The 17,991-nt window shown below is 39.1% G+C and overlaps 2 protein-coding genes across 2 annotated transcripts; both read right to left on the reverse strand.

Annotated features, from left to right (window-relative positions):
* Positions 1–517: 517 nt before the first annotated feature.
* Positions 518–1,555, reverse strand: LOC137028339 (olfactory receptor 10A2-like). Its single transcript, XM_067397100.1, has one exon. It carries the CDS (start codon positions 1,490–1,492, stop codon positions 518–520), a length of 975 nt encoding a protein of 324 aa, XP_067253201.1. The 5' UTR covers positions 1,493–1,555.
* A 9,628-nt stretch (positions 1,556–11,183) lies between these two features.
* Positions 11,184–12,221, reverse strand: LOC137028340 (olfactory receptor 10A2-like). Its single transcript, XM_067397101.1, has one exon. It carries the CDS (start codon positions 12,156–12,158, stop codon positions 11,184–11,186), a length of 975 nt encoding a protein of 324 aa, XP_067253202.1. The 5' UTR covers positions 12,159–12,221.
* Positions 12,222–17,991: the final 5,770 nt, after the last annotated feature.

Here is a 17,991-nt window from a genome sequence, read left to right on the forward strand (position 1 = left end):
AAATACTTTAAGTTAAAAACTTTAAGAAAGTTTTATGTGTGTGACATAAAAATACAGAATAAGGTTGATGAGGAATTGAGTAACATGGACAATCAAAAGCCACAGTTTTAATCAGATGAACACTGCACTCACATTATTGACAGCTTTTTCAGACATGTAAACATTTTGTGAATATAAATCATTGCTATCATATTAACTATATATTATTTCTGTCCATTCTTAAATTATTTAAGATCTTAAAGAATTTGCATTATTTAAAGTAGCAAACAAAAACTGGCTGCATACAGCAATCTTCACAATGAGAGAAAACATGGACATGTGCTCATAAATATTAAATCAATGTTACAGTTTAATCAAGAAAATTAATTTTTTACAAGTTACCTGTAGATCAAAGTAGAATTGGAGATTTAAATCTGAAATGCAATGCATTAAAATAAACAATACATGAAGCATCACAGAAAGCCTCCAAAATAACATGAATAATCTCACTTGAATCACAATTATGTTTAAAACATTATTATGTATTTTTTAGAGGATGAACAGACAGTCTGTGGGTTAACAAAGAATAAATCCTGCTTCGAATCTGTTTAGTTTTCAATGAGTAAATGATGGGATTCACACAGGGTGTGATGAGGGACGACAAAGACAAGCACACCGTTCTTACATTTGGGTTTATAATAATTCCAGAAAATCCAAGATTGAAGATAATAAAAATTGGAATGTAGAATATGGCTACTAACATGAGGTGTTCGGTGCACGTGGCCAGTGCCTTATAACGGCTCTGATTATTCTTCATTCTAAATACAGCAATCAATATACCCATGTAAGTAAAGAAAATAAAAGACAAAGGTACAAACATGAAGAGTATATTTAAAACAGTGGCAAAATTCCACTGGTGCGTCGTATCGCTGCAAGCAAGTCTTAAAACAGTAAAATCGCAAAAATAGCTGTTGTGCTGAAGAGAGCCACAAAACGAGAGGGTCAGGATGGATGAAGTGCCGTAGGGTATTATAGAAAGACCAAAGATCCAAATTGCAACAATTATGTAAGCCATTCTGGTGTTTGTGTTTATAGACTCCTGTCTTAAAGGTAAGCAGATCGCAACAAATCTGTCATAGGAAAGAACACATATGGAAAATGACTCAAGGAATAAAAAACCATAGTAAATGTACATTTGCACAAGGCACAGTTTGAATGGCACAAAATTGTCTAGAACCAGGTAAGTCTTTATCATGCCAGGCACAAGACAAGTGCTGAAAACAAGATCAACCAAAGCCAGATTACCAACAGCCATGAACTTTGGGACATGCAGTCGGTGGTCATAGAAAATGATAGTGATCAGAAAGACATTGCATATGATTGTGATCACATAAAGCACAGTGAGGAACATGACATAGATATTATTGTAAGGCATTGAACTCAAGGCAACAATGTAAAATCCTGCAGGCTGAATGATGGAGTTATTGGGGGCAGAATTCCTGGCATTCTGCATGGCCGTCTTTCTTTTACGACCCAGCTTCCTTGCAGTGTGCTTTGCTTCCAGTGGATGGGAAACCAGATATCTATGAGAAACAGTCACAAACAGCCTGTGTTTTACAAATCACCTGTGTTATTTGATGGCTTAAGCATCAAATTCAGCAACAAGAATGAAACAATAAATATAACATGTCACAATGACCATCTTTCATATGCATACATGTAACAATGTTATGGTGGTTTGTGGATCATGCAAACACACTGTTGTCTTCACTGCAGTTTTCGGCTTTGCTTCACAGTGCCGGATCACTGCGAATCCTGAATGTTAACTTGACTTGTCTGTTTTGGAAAATATATTGTCCAATTTTTCCTCCAGAGGTGTCATTAAAGAACCTCTGGTATGTAATAGTCTTTCGAGAAAAGACATTCATTAGTGGTTTTTGCTTCACTAATGAGAGATTATTGATGGTATAACTAATTAAGTGCCTTAAGTGTCACTAATTAATCTGTTTTTGTGTTAATTTTTGTAACAACAATAAAATGTCCCATGTGGGATAATGCAAAGATTGTTTTTTGTCTTTATAATCGCATAAAGAAACCCGTATAATTAGCTTTGATAGCACAAGCTAATCAGAATTCATTTTAATCAATGCTTACACTGTATGTCTTAATTTGAGGTGTTTCGAGGGGTCACAGCCTCTACAGATTAGTGAATATTTCCAGTCTGCCATTGGTCAGACAAAAAGTTATCTTAAGATGTTAAGAATGAACATTGTTTGGCCTTACAAATATAGAACCAGTATTGGGAGTAACACATTATAAGTAACGTGAGTTATGTAAACAGATTACTTTTTTTCAAGTAACTAGTAATGCATTGCTTTTAAATTTACAAAATATCTGAGTTACTTTTTTCAAATAAATAACAAAGTTACTTTGTTGTCCTATTCATTGACTGACAGCCCTCCTGTCCCCATGAGAGTGTGCAGAGGCGTGTAAACATGATGGTTATTGTAGTTCTAGACTAAATGTGAGCAGGCATTTATTCATCTTACTTGCACAAAAGCAGATTTAGTATTCCTAAAATGAATAAAAACTGTGAAATGCAAACTCAGAATATTATGCAAGCCTGCAATAATTAAATATGATATTACACAAGTATACTTTATGTATTTAATCTCACTTTATTAAAGGGTTAGTTTACAGAAAAAAGAAAATTCTGTCTTTAATTAGTCACCCTCATTTCGTTCCAAACCCGTAAGACTTCTGTTCATCTTCGGAACACAAATTAAGATGTTTTTGATGAAATCGGAGAGCTTTCTGTCCCTCCATAGACTGCTTCAAAAATTTCATAAAGAGATCATAAAACTAATCCATTTGAATTGAGTGGTTTAGACCAAATTTTCTGAAGAGGTTCAATTGCTTTATATGATGAATAGATTGAATTTAGGCTTTTATTCACATATAAACATTGATCAATAAACAAGAACAGACCAAACCTGCCTGACCCGCTAAAACAAACTGTGGCAAGGGGGGCGTGGTTCAGCGAAGTCTGCAGCAGGAGAGAGAGGCAGAAGACGTGCGGTGATTGAGTGGGTTATGGGCAAATAACAAACACCTGTCTCTTGTTTCAGTAATTGGTGTGGAGAGAGTATAAAACGCCAGGAGAAGCAGGAGCGAGAGAGAGAGAGAAGGACTACTGGCTGCCACACTCCTGGATTCCCGTCTATTTGATTTTGGAGTGAATGAACGTTTATTTATGACTGTTTTGTGCCGGTCTGCACCCCATTGTTTTGAAGAATTTGTGAATAAAAGCAGTCAGTAGTCAAAGCCAATCCTGTCCTGTTTCTTCCTCACACACAAACTCTGTTACACTGGTGCTGAAACCCGGGAAGGAAGACGGAAGCCGCCACCATGCAAGTGTCCTCCACAGCGCCATTTGCGGAGATCATTATATCCCTCGCGGTCATGCAACAAGACCAACACCAGGCCCAGACTTGAGACAGGATCAGGAGAGGCGGTTCCAGGCCGTCCTCCAAGCCCAGCAGGAGGACCGCGAAAGGTTCTGGAGCTGGATGGACCGGTAGGGCCATCATCCAGCGGGTTGGCCGGAGCCCTGAACAACATCGCCAGCGGTTCCGGTCCTTGGAGCTGGCCGAGTCCGGCCGGTCCTGCGTGATGGCCCATCAGCTCCGGGACTCCTGCCGCAAATGGCTGCTGGCCGACGGTAGCGACGTTAAGAGGATCATCGACCGAGTGGTACTGGAACAGTTCGTCACTCGGCTTCCAAGGAGAATGGCCGAGTGGGTCAAGTGCCACCGCCCCACGTCGCTGGAGTCGGCCATCCACCTCGCGGAGGACCACATGGTGGCATGCCCTGGGGTCGGCGAACCCCTCCCATCAGCTTCTCTCTCTCCCTCTCTTCCATCTCCTTCTCTCTCTCGATCTGTCCCTTTACCTAGGTCCTGTCCGCCCGGCCCTCCTCGAGTATAATAACCAGGTTCCATATTCAGCTCCCGGTCAAGCTGGATGGTGCCAAATACCTGTGAGTATCAAGGGGGGTACCTATCAGGCATTGGTAGATTCAGGATGTAACCAAACCTCGATCCATCAAAGTCTGATACAATCCGGGGATACTAGCCACGTGGTTAAGGTTCGATGTGTGCATGGGGATGTGGTGGAGTATCCTATCGTGCCAGTCATTATTCAATTCCGGGACCAAAAGCATAGTGTTGAAGTAGCAGTTAACCCGCACATGGCATCTGTTAATTTTGGTAACCAATTGGCCGGCGTTTACAGAATTATTGGGGGCTTGTCATGAATGTCAGTTGGTAAACCCACCGGCCACCCCAAATGCGCCTTTGCGCCCATTCCCATTAGTGCAGGTCCCCTTCGAGAGAATTGGCATGGACCTCATCGGGCCATTAGAGCGATCAGCAAGAGGACACAGTTTTGCATTAGTCATTGTGGATTATGCAACACGATATCCGGAAGCAGTGGCTCTCCGCAACATTTCCGCTAAGAGTTTTCTTTAATCTCCTGAGTGGGGATTCCCAAGGAAATCCTCACTGATCAGGGCACGGTGTTTATGTCATGGATGTTAAGCAAACTTTACGAATTAAATTGAATTGAATTAAATCGGTTCGCACCAGCGTCTTTCACCCACAAACAGACGGGCTGGTCAAACGTTTTAATCGCACGCTTAAAACAATGATACGTAAATTCGTGCAGGAAGGCGCCAAAAATTGGGATAGATGGTTGGAACCCCTGTTGTTCGCTGTGTGAGAGGTCCTGCAAGCCTCCACGGGGTTTTCCCCCTTCGAGTTGCTCTATGGTCATCAGCCCAAAGGGGTGCTAGACATCATAAGAGAAACTTGGGAGGATGGACCTTCACAATCAAAAAATGAAATTTAGTATATGCTGGACCTGAGAACAAAACTCCACACTTTGGGTGGCTTTCTATGGATAATTTGTTACAGGCCCAGGACAAACAGAGCCGGCTGTATAACAGGGGGACCAATTTGCGTAAATTTGCACCGGGAGATAAAGTGCTTGTACTTGAGCAAATCCCAACGTCAAGTTCAAAATTACTTGCAAAGTGGCAAGGACCGTTTGAGGTCACACGGCAAGTTGGGGATCTCGATTATGAGGTAATACCGGGTGTGTCTCATACGTCCTGAAAAGTGAAGCTGCGGGCTCTTTGATCGCCCCCTGGAGGCTGGATGCAGTACAGGTCATAAACCCCGCCCTCTCAATGCAGTCGAATGAGACTTCAGTGAAAACTTAAAAAAAAATTCTGCTTCAAATAAAACTTTCTGAAAGATGGTTTTGGTCATTTAAGGTAGTTGTTATCACGCTGATATATATTCAATTGTTCGTTTTTGTGATGATTTAGATTTTAGCTAGCAATTTGATGCTATAAAAACGGGGCGTGTCGTCATGATTTGAAGTTGATTGACAGCTTGTCTGAGGACTGTCCGAGCTTCGAGGGGAGATTGAAGATGTATTAACTAACTGTTAATTTTCGATTTCTTTGTTATTTAACGCCAACAAAATGAGTTGTTCAGCAGTAAACTGTACTAACCGACCTACAGGATCTGATGCATCACTGAACTTTTTTTCTGTAACATTAAATGTGGGCGTTATAAGCTAATTAATAAATGTTATTAGTTAAGATAACACACCTAATGTTAACCATGTCAGGAAAAAGCAAGTGATCGTTATCTGGCAGTTACTTATTTTTATGGGTATAAAATAATAATTAGCAGGACAAAACTAATGATAGCTTACTCTAATTACAGCAATCGATCTCCTGTAACGTTAGTTGAACTTGATTTAAAATGGCATGACCGTTTCTGCCGATTTAGAGTTGTTTCTAGTGGCATATTATATTGATTTTATCTACTGAATTTGCTGTTTCAAAAATATTATTGCTCTAGAAACAGAATAGCCTATTATTTTATAGGTAGAATTTTAAAATGTGTATAATTTTTATAGTCTATTTAAAATACATGAATGATTATGCAGTCGTCTGGGAGGAAGTTTGATATCGCGACTCCGCCTCCGGGCTCCACTGACGATTCCTTCTGCGCATGCCCAGGCTCCAAACTTTTTTTTTTTTTTTTACGTATTGTGTAACGTGTCAGCGCCCGTCAAGTTTACCACCTCAATCTCCTAAAAAAATGGAATGAGGGAGAATCAGTGATGCTGGAAACGGTGATTAGCGGAGAGGATGATCTTGGGCCAGAGGCGAACATAAAAAAAGAATCTCTCACACTGGCCCCAGGAGGAGATCATCTCTCTCCCTCCCAGCTCATTGATTTAACCAAATTACAGGCAGAGTTTGCGGACGTGTTTTCTCCCCTACCTGGCCGTACAAACCTCATTCAGCACCATATCGAGACAGAGCTGGGCGTGGTGGTTCGCAGCTGGCCATATCGCCTACCTGAACACAAGAAAAAAGTAGTTCAGGAAGATTTAGGTGCGATGCTTGAAATGGGAGTAATAGAGGCATATCCAATGCCACAGGTTGACGAATTGCTTGACCGGCTAGATACGGCTCGTTTCTCCTCGACATTGGACTTAACTAAGGGTTATTGGCAGATCCCCTTGTCTCCATTATCCCAAGAAAAAACAGCTTTCACGACACCGTTTGGATTACACCAATTTGTTACACTTTCATTCAGGCTGCCGGGGCACCAGCTACCTTTCAGCGGCTGATGGACAGGGTGCTACGGCCCCATGTTGCATATGCGGCTGCCTATTTGGATGATATCATTATATTTAGTAATGACTGGCAGCGGCATATGCAGCATTTGAGGGCGATCTTAAGGTTGCTGAGGGGAGCCGGGCTCACGGCCAACCCGAAGAAGTGTGCAATTGGGCGTGTTGAAGTAAGGTATCTGGGCTTCCACTTGGGGCATGGACAGGTGCGTCCCCAAAGACTGCAGCAGTTGAGGTAAGACAGTTCTTGGGGCTGGGGGGATATTACAGAGGGTTTGTGCCTAATAATTCAGACCTCACCAGCCCCTTGACTGATCTTACTAAAAAGGAGGGAACTGCTACGGTTCAATGGATGGAGCCATGCCAGCAGGCTTTTACCCAGGTAAGGCTGCTCTGTTTGGTGGGCCGTTGCTTCACTCTCCTGATTTTTCTCTCCCTTGCAGACTGTCATCGGACAGGGGGCTGGGGGCAGTCCTGTCCCAGGAGATAGATGGGGAGGAACGGCCGGTGCTGTACATTAGTCGCAAGCTCTCTGAGAGAGTAAGAGAGGGACTACTGGCTACCACACTCCTGGATTCCCGTCTATTTGATTTTGGAGTGAATGAACATTTATTTATGACTGTTTTGTGCCGGTCTGCACCCCTTTGTTTTGAAGAATTTGTGAATAAAAGCAGCCAGTAGTCAAAGCCGACCCTGTCCTCTTCCTTCCTCACACACGAACTCTGTTACACAAACCTCTTGCGGAAGCTCAAACGTGCTGCCTAACACAAGAATGAAATTGGTTCTTGCATGTCAAGCAAACATGCTTGAGCTTCCGTTGGTTTACCACAACTTTTGGGTGAACTAATACTTTAGCCACTTTAACTACCACTTTATATATAAACTTTTTTTTTTTTTTTTTTTTTTTTTTTGGGGTGAACTGGGTTGCTACTGATTATCCAATTCAACCATACTAAGCAAAAAAAAAAAAAAAAAAACTTTAAACATCGCATTTGTTTCAATTTTTTGTTTTTATTGCTGAAGAAAGCGTGTTAAGCTTTTTTTCTCCTGCATCCTATTCTTCTGCAATCCAGAATGGCAGCACAGCTGAAAGGTTTGTTTGAGCTGTGCCCTCTACTGTACAGATGTGCATTTAATTAATTTCACTTATTCATTTCACTTTTTGTGTAAAAGGACCTTTATATTTGCCAAAAATAGAACTTTTCAAAAAATAAACAAGCAAACCCAGCCCAGGAGAAAAAGTAACGTAACACATTACTTACCATAAAAAGTAACTAAGGGAATTAGTTACTTTTTAGGGAGTAACGCAATATTATAATGCATTACTTTTAAAAATAACTTTCCCCAACACTGTTTATAACAAAATGCAGTCAGAAAATCTCACTGTAAATGCTTCCATTTGTGACTCATACTGTATAAAGAAATGACAACACAAAGGGAGAAATAGACATTCATAAACATCCTAATGACTCCCAAACAACCTGTCTCTAAATTAAAAATAAAATAAAAATAAAATAAAAAACATTGGCAAAGTGACTAATTTGTTTATCTTATTACGGCAATTCTGAGACAGAAACAAATCAAGTCTAGTCTGTGAATGATTTCTGCCCTAATTAGCCCCAGGCTGCTCTCATCTCATGAGGGTAAGAGGTAATGACCTTAGCAGTGATGCAATGTAAACATGTTTGTCCTCAGAGCGAGCTAATTGATCTCCCCAAACTCAAAAAGACATCATAATACTCTTAAAACGTATATGAAAAAAGAAGAGAAAGAAGAAAAAAAATTAAGATAAATACATTGATTATTAGCAGGAAGATGTAGAATCAAAAAATGTAAAGGATCTACTTAAGTCACCCTAGATTTGGTATTTATTTGTTCATTAATACTGATCATTTTCATCAGATAGAGATGAGTTTATCTCTATTGAAATTAACGAGAGTTGGCTGCAGTGATGTATGGCAAGATAAAAATCAGATGTGAATATTAACTACACCATGTTGCTTTAAATGACTCGAGTGCATCATCTTCTTGCCACCTGGATTTTGCTTTGATTGAAGCTCCAGGAAGACAGCCAACTGACAACAGCCTTCAATATCTGTCAAAGCCTTCAAATATCTCTTGTTTGATAGCTGCTTTTGCCTCATGATTGCTGATTAAATTATTGCTTTGTCAACTGATATACACATTCCTGTTATAAAAGACAAATATTTATATTTCATCATTTTGTCTGGGTTATTTAATGAGCAAAATCAAGTATAATATAGCAAAGGGATATGAATATACTTGAATGCACACGTTGTATGTGTAAGATGCATCCCATTTCAGAGGCTCCATTCAAAGGCACGACAAAGGCTGTCCTAATTCAAAGACTACTTTAAATGTGGCCTCCAAATCAAATGTGCGTACTTCTTTCCATGGACCGTGATGGATAGAACTAGTAAACTATACTGTAGAACTAAATATCACAGCCTAGCTTATCCCAAGAATCATTGCGTGCCTGTGACGACTGAATTTTGTTTAAAGAAAATGCAAATTACATTTGAAATGTATGTAAGTATTGGGTTATACCTTACTCAGATATTTAATAATATAAATAAAAAAACAAACAAAAAAAAAAAACACTTGAAAGGTGTTTAAATGTTGACATCCTACCAAGATGCTCTTTTATAGATAGCTTATACTCTTTATCATTTACACAAACAGACCAAGGTGAACATATTTCAACAGGTTGTGAAAACTGTTTTGTTTTCAGACATTTTCTAAAAAGAGGAAGCTACAAGATCAATCAGGTTAAACAATCCCATTGCAATAGCGCAACTGCACTTTTCCAGACTCTTGAGAATCAGTATTTAAAAACAGCATTCTATAAACAGACATGTCTACGACCTCTAAATTACATTGTAGACATGATATTAGGTCATTGCAGTCCATAATCAACCTGTTTTATTGAAAATAAAACTTTTTTTTTTTTTTTTTTTTAAGTTTGAAGTCAAGTGTTTGTTTAGTTGGGCTCTTGACGCTTGAATTTCAGTTTTTCTCTGACTGCTGTAAGTACATTATGTTTCTGAAGTACATTATAGCAAAAAATGATAGCATTATAGCTAAAGAAGTTTTGGTCAGATGAAGTTAGTTATTTATTGATGTTGATTCAGCCATCATTTAGTGGCCTGATTCACTGATCTCATCCAGAGTCTGATCTATAAGCGATATAGAGAGCTAATCCGTGCGTTTCATGTTTATTCTGAACTTGCCTTTGTTGTTTGTAAAGATATTAAGAGTTTACTTCAAGAAGGTTTTTTGTCCAGAGCAACTGCTCTCTCTGAACTTGTTTAGCCGGGCACATTTCATTTCATGAACAGAAAACTTGTTAAATTTTAAAGGTCCATTTTAAAGGAGTACATTCATCGACGTAAGTAGCCTGCTGAAAAATCCAGCTAAAATCATAAGCTGGTCAGACTGGTTTTAGCTGGTCTCCCAGCCTGGACATAGCTGGTTTTAGAGGGGTTTTGGTTAGCTAGGAGACTGAGAGGCTGGGAGACCAGCTTAAACCAGCTGAACACCAGCTAACCCAGGCTGGGAGACCAGCTACTTCCATCTTAAACCAGCAAAGACCAACCAACCAACCAACCAACCAGCTTAGGTTGGTTTTAGCTGGATTTTTCAGCAGGGTAAAATGATAGTATGTGTAATTACAATTTCTATCCACAAGAAGGCAATGTTATATCAGACACATTTAGTAAATCAAGTCATAGTATTTCTACATATTTCATGCATATGATTTATTTTGGTCTCAGCTAGCATGACCTTTCTGAACAAATGCTGTTTAGACAGCCAGCAGTTTAGACCTTGGTGGAGGTACAGTAAACCTGGCCCCAGCTTTGGAGACCAGCAGCTTTTGATTTTCTTCAGAGACATATCTACTGTAAGACACAGGGTGAAGACAGTTTTAAACAGGGCAGTTATTAAAAATAAATGCTTTAAGTTAGAAACTTTAAGAAAGTTTTATGTGTGTGACATAAAAATACAGAATAAGGTTGATGAGGAATTGAGTAACATGGACAATCAAAAGCCACAGTTTTAATCAGATGAACACTGCACTCCCATTATTGACAGCTTTTTCAGACATGTAAACATTTTGTGAATATAAAACATTGCTCATACTAACTATATATTATTTCTGTCCATTCTTAAATTATTTAAGATCTTAAAGAATTTGCATTATTTAAAGTAGCAAACAAAAACTGGCTGCATACAGCAATCTTCACAATGAGAGAAAACATGGAGATGTGCTCTCTATGAATATTAAATCAATGTTACAGTTTAATCAAGAAAATGAATTTTTACAAGTTTACAAGTAGAATTGGAGATTTAAATCTGAAATGCAATGCATTCAAATAAACAATACATGAAGCATCACAGAAAGCCTCCAAAATAACATCAATAACATGAATAATCTCACTTGAATCACAATTATGTTTAAAACATTATTATGTATTTTTTAGAGGATGAACAGACAGTCTGTGGGTTAACAAAGAATAAATCCTGCTTCGAACTTCTTTAGTTTTCAATGAGTAAATGATGGGATTCACACAGGGTGTGATGAGGGACGACAAAGACAAGCACACCGTTCTTACATTTGGGTTTATAATAATTCCAGAAAATCCAAGATTGAAGATAATAAAAATTGGAATGTAGAATATGGCCACTAACATGAGGTGTTCGGTGCACGTGGCCAGTGCCTTATAACGGCTCTGATTATTCTTCATTCTAAATACAGCAATCAATATACCCATGTAAGTAAAGAAAATAAAAATCAAAGGTACAAACATGAAAAGTATATTTAAAACAGTGGCAAAATTCCACTGGTGCGTCGTATCGCTGCAAGCAAGTTTTAAAACAGTAAAATCGCAAAAATAGCTGTTGTGCTGAAGAGAGCCACAAAACGAGACGGCCAGGATGGATGAAGTGCCGTAGGATATTGTAGAAAGACCAAAGATCCAAATTGCAACAATTATGTAAGCCATTCTGGTGTTTGTGTTTATAGACTCCTGTCTTAAAGGTAAGCAGATTGCAACGAATCTGTCATAGGAAAGAACGCATATGGAAAATGACTCAAGGAATAAAAAACCATAGTAAATGTACATTTGCGCAAGGCACAGTTTAAATGGCACAAAATTGTCTAGAATAAGGTAAGTCTTTATCATGCCAGGCACAAGAGAAGTGCTGAGAACAAGATCAACCAAAGCCAGATTACCAACAGCCATGAACTTTGGGACATGCAGTCGGTGGTCATAGAAAATGATAGTGATTAGAAAGACATTGCATATGATTGTGATCACATAAAGCACAGTGAGGAACATGACATAGATATTATTGTAAGGCATTGAACTCAAGGCAACAATGTAAAATCCTGCAGGCTGAATGATGGAGTTATTGGGGGCAGAATTCCTGGCATTCTGCATGGCCGTCTTTCTTTTACGACCCAGCTTCCTTGCAGTGTGCTTTGCTTCCAGTGGATGGGAAACCAGATATCTATGAGAAACAGTCACAAACAGCCTGTGTTTTACAATTCACCTGTGCTATTTGATGGCTTAAGCATCAAATTCAGCAACAAGAATGAAAAAATAAATATAACATGTTACAATGACCATCTTTCATATGCATACATGTAACAATGTTATGGTGGTTTGTGGATCATGCAAACACACTGTTGTCTTCACTGCAGTTTTTCGGCTTTGCTTCACAGTGCCAGATCACAGCGAATCCTGAATGTTTACTTGATAGTCTTTTTTGGGAAATATATTGTCCAATTTGTCCTCCAGAGGTGTCATTAAAGAACCTCTAGTTACTATGTAATAGTCTTGCGAGAAAAGACATTCACTAGTGGTTTTTGCTTCACTAATGAGAGATTATTGATGGTATAACTAATTAAGTGCCTTAAGTGTCACTAATTAATCTGTTTTTGTGTTAATTTTTGTAACAACAATAAAATGTCCCATGTCGGATAATGCAAAGATTGCATTATGGAAAAAAATGTGTCAATAATTACATTTAAAGATATCAAGTGTTTGCTGTTATTTTTAAGCAGTTTAAATTGAATTAAAATGAAACACCTGAAGGCACTGTTTCATTTAAGAATCTTATTGTGCATGACTAAACATTGCTGCCACAGTAAAACACATCAGAGTAGACATCTGCCTCAATTTGGAGTCCTTTATGTTTTTTGTCTTTATAATCGCATAAAGAAACCCGTATAATTAGCTTTGATAGCACAAGCTAATCAGAATTCATTTTAATCAATGCTTACACTGTATGTCTTAATTTGAGGTGTTTCGAGGGGTCACAGCCTCTACAGATTAGTGAATGTTTCCAGTCTGCCATTGGTCAGACAAAAAGTTATCTTAAGATGTTAAGAATGAACTTTGTTTGGCCTTACAAATCTGGCCTTAGAACCAGTATTGGGAGTAACACATTATAAGTAACGTGAGTTATGTAAACAGATGACTTTTTTTCAAGTAACTAGTAATGCGTTGCTTTTAAATGTACAAAATATCTGAGTTACTTTTTTCAAATAAATAACTCAAGTTCCTTTGTTGTCCTATTCATTGACTGACAGCCCTCCTGTCCCCATGAGAGTGTGCAGAGGCGTGTAAACATGATGGTTATTGTAGTTCTAGACTAAATGTGAGCAGGCATTTATTCATCTTACTTGCACAAAAGCAGATTTAGTATTCCTAAAATGAATAAAAACAGTGAAATGCAAACTCAGAATATTATGCAAGCCTGCAATAATTAACCCTCTACCGCATAGTGTTGCCATATGGCAACATACTCTTTATGTTCATTTCCTTGCCACCGTGTCTTTAAGAGAACATTCTAGTTTTTTTTTATTGGTAAGAGAAGACCTTAATTTAGCCAATGATGTGCTTTGGTTAAGTCACATGACATGCATTTTTTTTCTGTGACGCGATATCTGACAGACTGTCGTCTCTTGTCGGTAGTTGCTGAAAGCAAACTAAAATGTCAGTAACAAACAAGGACCTGCCCATGTCACATTCACAAAAAAAAATGTTAACATCATCTCAGGTAAGGTATGATGACATATTCACCACTCAAAAATGTTTTTATGAAATTAGTTTTTGGTAAATCGATAAAATGTCTGTGTTGCCATATGGGACACTGCGCAATATTGGAATGACATTATTATAATAGGTTAGATAGCTAGCAAAGATCAGCTGCAGTCTGTTAAGCTATAACAATAAAAACATTAATGCTAGTGATATAATGTAGATTAGTCGTATGTTAAGAACTGCCGTGGCATTTGTATTATGGATTAAATCAACATCAGAGATCTGCCATCACAGCCATGTATACTGGCCCAGACCTACCACTGTCCTACCATTGTGTCTCAAAAAGGCAGGTGCAAGTGGCTGTAAGTGTATTGTAAGTGTGAAGAGCACCAAATGTGATGTCTACATGTGTCTCACCTTTGGAAAAAAAAATGCTTTTTGAAGTTTCATACAGAAAAAAGGTGAAATTTAAAGAATATAAAGCATTATTCAGCAAAAGAGAATGGAAAAACACAAGATGTTGGAAAATAAGTTTAAGGTATTGTTTATAATTACTGCTAAAACTTATAATAGCACTAATTGATTCAATACAAACAACATTTCTGAGGAAAAATATGAACTATATACACTTACACTTATTTTAAGTTTTTCCACTATTGTACGTTGTTGCCATATGGCAACATATCATAAAGTACCTTAAAATATTATTTTTTTCCAAATTTTTTTTACAGCACTTTAAGTTAAGCCATTCTAAGAAAAGAAAAAGAGTCAAATATTTTTTTTTATAGATTTATCATAATGCGTGCTGTAGAGGGTTAAATATGATATTACACAAGTATACTTTATGTATTTAATCTCACTTTATTAAAGGGTTAGTTCACCGAAAAAAGAAAATTCTGTCTTTAATTAGTCACCCTCATGTCGTTCCAAACCCGTAAGACTTCTGTTCATCTTCGGAACACAAATTAAGATGTTTTTGATGAAATCTTAGAGCTTTCTGTCCCTCCATAGACTGCTTCAAAAATTTCATAAAGAGATTGTAAAACTAATCCATTTGAATTGAGTGGTTTAGACCAAATTTTCTGAAGAGATTCAATTGCTTTATATGATGAACAGATTGAATGTAGGCTTTTATTCACATATAAACATTGATCAATGAACATGAACAGAAGCCCAACCAAACCTGCCTGACCCGCTAAAACAAACCTCTTGCGGAAGCTCAAACGTGCTGCCTAACACAAGAATGAAATTGATTCTTGCATATCAAGCAAACATGCTTGAACTTCCGTTGGTTTACCACAAGCCACTTTAACTACCACTTTATACTTTAACTAATACTTTTTTTGGGGGGATGGGGTGGGGGGTGAACTAATACTTCAATTGCTTTATATGATGAATAGATTGAATTTAGGCTTTTATTCACATATAAACATTGATCAATAAACATGAACAGACCAAACCTGCCTGACCCGCTAAAACAAACTATGGCAATGGGGGTGTGTGCAAATAACAAACACCTGTCTCTTGTTTCAGTAATTGTTGTGGAGAGAGTATAAAACGCCAGGCGAAGTCCGAGTCCGGCCGGCCCTTCGTGATGGCCCATCAGCTCCGGGACTCCTGCTGCAAATGGCTGCTGGCCTACGGGAGCGACGTAAAGAGGATCATCGACCGAGTGGTACTGGAACAGTTCGTCACTCGGCTTCCAAGGAGAACGGCCGAGTGGGTCCAGTGCCACCACCCCACGTCGCTGGAGTCGGCCATCCACCTTGCGGAAGACCACATGGTGGCATGCCCTGGGGTCGGCAAACCCCTCCCATCAGCTTCTCTCTCTCCCTCTCTTCCATCTCCTTCTCTCTCTCGACCTATCCCTTTACCTAGGTACCGTCTGCCCGGCCCTCCTCGAGTATAATAAGCAGGTTCCATATTCAGCTCCCGGTCAAGCTGGATGGTACCAAATACCTGTGAGTATCAAGGGGGGTACCTATCAGGCATTGGTGGATTCAGGATGTAACCAAACCTCGATCCATCAAAGTCTGATACAATCCGGGGCATTGGATACTAGCCGCGTGGTTAAGGTTCGGTGTGTGCACGGGGATGTGGTGGAGTATCCTATCGTGCCAGTCATTATTCAATTCCGGGACCAAAAGAATAGTGTTGAAGTGGCAGTTAACCCACACCAAGCATCTGTTAATTTTTGGAACCAATTGGCCGGCGTTTACAGAATTATCGGGGGCTTTATGTACAGATGCCTCTTGGGGAAAAAATGCACTGGAGGGGAACGCAAGTGTGCAGGTGGGAGAAACTGAACCGAGACCACTGAGTACTGCCTCAGGGGAACATAGCGAAATCGAGAGACTCATTCTCTCGGAGCGCGATAATTTTCCCCTGGAGCAGTCTCAGGATGAGACACTGAAACGTGTGTTTGAACAGGTCGCTACCATCGGCGGTCAGCCTCTCCATCCTGGACAATTGCTTACTTATCCATATTTTGCAATTATAAAAAATAGGTTGTATCGAGTGACCCAAGATGCTCAGAGAAAAGATACGCAGAATGTGCGCACCACGTGAATGTCAGTTGGTAAACCCAACGGCCACCCCAAATGCGCTTTTGCACCCACTCCCATTAGTGCAGGTCCCCTTCGAGAGAATTGGCATGGACCTCATCGGGCCATTAGAGCAATCAGCAAGAGGACACAGTTTTGCATTAGTCATTGTGGATTATGCAACACGATATCCGAAAGCAGTGGCTCTCCGCAACAGAGTTTTCTTTTATCTCCCGAGTGGGGATTTCCAAGGAAATCTTCACTGATCAGGGTATGGTGTTTATGTCACGGACGTTACGTGAACTTTACGAATTATTGGGCGTTAAATAGGTTCGCACCAGTGTCTTTCACCCACAAACAGACGGGCTGGTCAAACGTTTTAATCGCACGCTTAAAAACAATGATTCGTAAATTCGTGCAGGAAGACGCCAAAAATTGGGATAGATGGTTGGAACCCCTGTTGCTCGCTGTGCGAGAGCTGCGGGCTCTTTGATCGCCCCCTGGAGGCTGGATGCAGTACAGGTCATAAACCCCGCCCTCTCAATGCAGTCGAATGAGACTTCAGTGAAAACTTAAAAATAAATTCTGCTTCAAATAAAACTTTCTGAAAGATGGTTTTGGTCATTTAAGGTAGTTGTTATCACGCGGTAACACTTTACAATACGGTTCATTTGTTAAACATTAGTTAATGGATTAACTAACATGAACTAACAATGAGCAATACATTTGTTACTGTATTTACTAATCTTCGTTAGTGTTAGTTAATGAGAATACAGTTGTTCATTCTTTGTTCATGTTAGTTCACAGTGCATTAACTAATGTTAACAAGCTTTTAATAATGTATTAGTAAATGTTGAAATTAACATTAACAAAGATTAATAAATGCTGTATAAGTGCAGTTCATTATTAGTTCATGTTAACTAATGTAGTTAACTAATGTTAACTAATGAACCGTATTGTAAAGTGTTACCGTAAACTGTACTAACCTACCTAAAGGATCTGACGGATCACTGAACTTTTTTTCTGTAACATTAAATGTGGGCATTATAAGCTAATTAATAAATGTTATTAGGTTAGATAACACACCTAATGTTAACATGTTGGGAAAAAGCAGGTGATCGGAATCTGGCAGTTACTTATTTTTATGGGTATAAAATAATAATTAGCAGGACAAAACTAATAATAGCTTACTCTAATTACAGCAATCGATCTCCTGTAACGTTAGTTGAACTTGATTTAAAATGGCAGGACCATTTCTGACGATTTAGAGTTGTTTCTAGTGGCATATTATATTCTTGTTTTTACTCGACATTGGACTTAACTAAGGGTTATTGGCAGATCCCCTTGTCTCCATTATCCCAAGAAAAAACAGCTTTACGACACCGTTTGGATTACACCAATTTGTAACACTTTCATTCAGGCTGCCGGGGCACCGGCAACCTTTCAGTGGCTGATGGACAGGGTGTTACGGCCCCATGTTGCATATGCGGCTGCCTATTTGTTATATTTCATTATATTTAGTAATGACTGGCAGCGGCATATGCAGCATTTGAGGGCGATCTTAAGGTTGCTGAGGGGAGCCGGGTTCACGGCCAACCCAAAGAAGTGTGCAATTGGGCGTGTTGAAGTAAGGTATCTGGGCTTCCACTTGGGGCATGGACAGGTGCGTCCCCAAATTGATA

Source organism: Chanodichthys erythropterus, chromosome 10, assembly GCF_024489055.1.
Source record: "Chanodichthys erythropterus isolate Z2021 chromosome 10, ASM2448905v1, whole genome shotgun sequence".
NCBI classification, from domain to species: domain Eukaryota; kingdom Metazoa; phylum Chordata; class Actinopteri; order Cypriniformes; family Xenocyprididae; genus Chanodichthys; species Chanodichthys erythropterus.

What these genes read in the sequence shown, in the direction of transcription:
- LOC137028339 (XM_067397100.1), bottom strand. Translation starts at nt 1,492, where the DNA reads ATGCAGAATGCCAGGAATTCTGCCCCCAATAACTCCATCATTCAGCCT.
- LOC137028340 (XM_067397101.1), bottom strand. Translation starts at nt 12,158, where the DNA reads ATGCAGAATGCCAGGAATTCTGCCCCCAATAACTCCATCATTCAGCCT.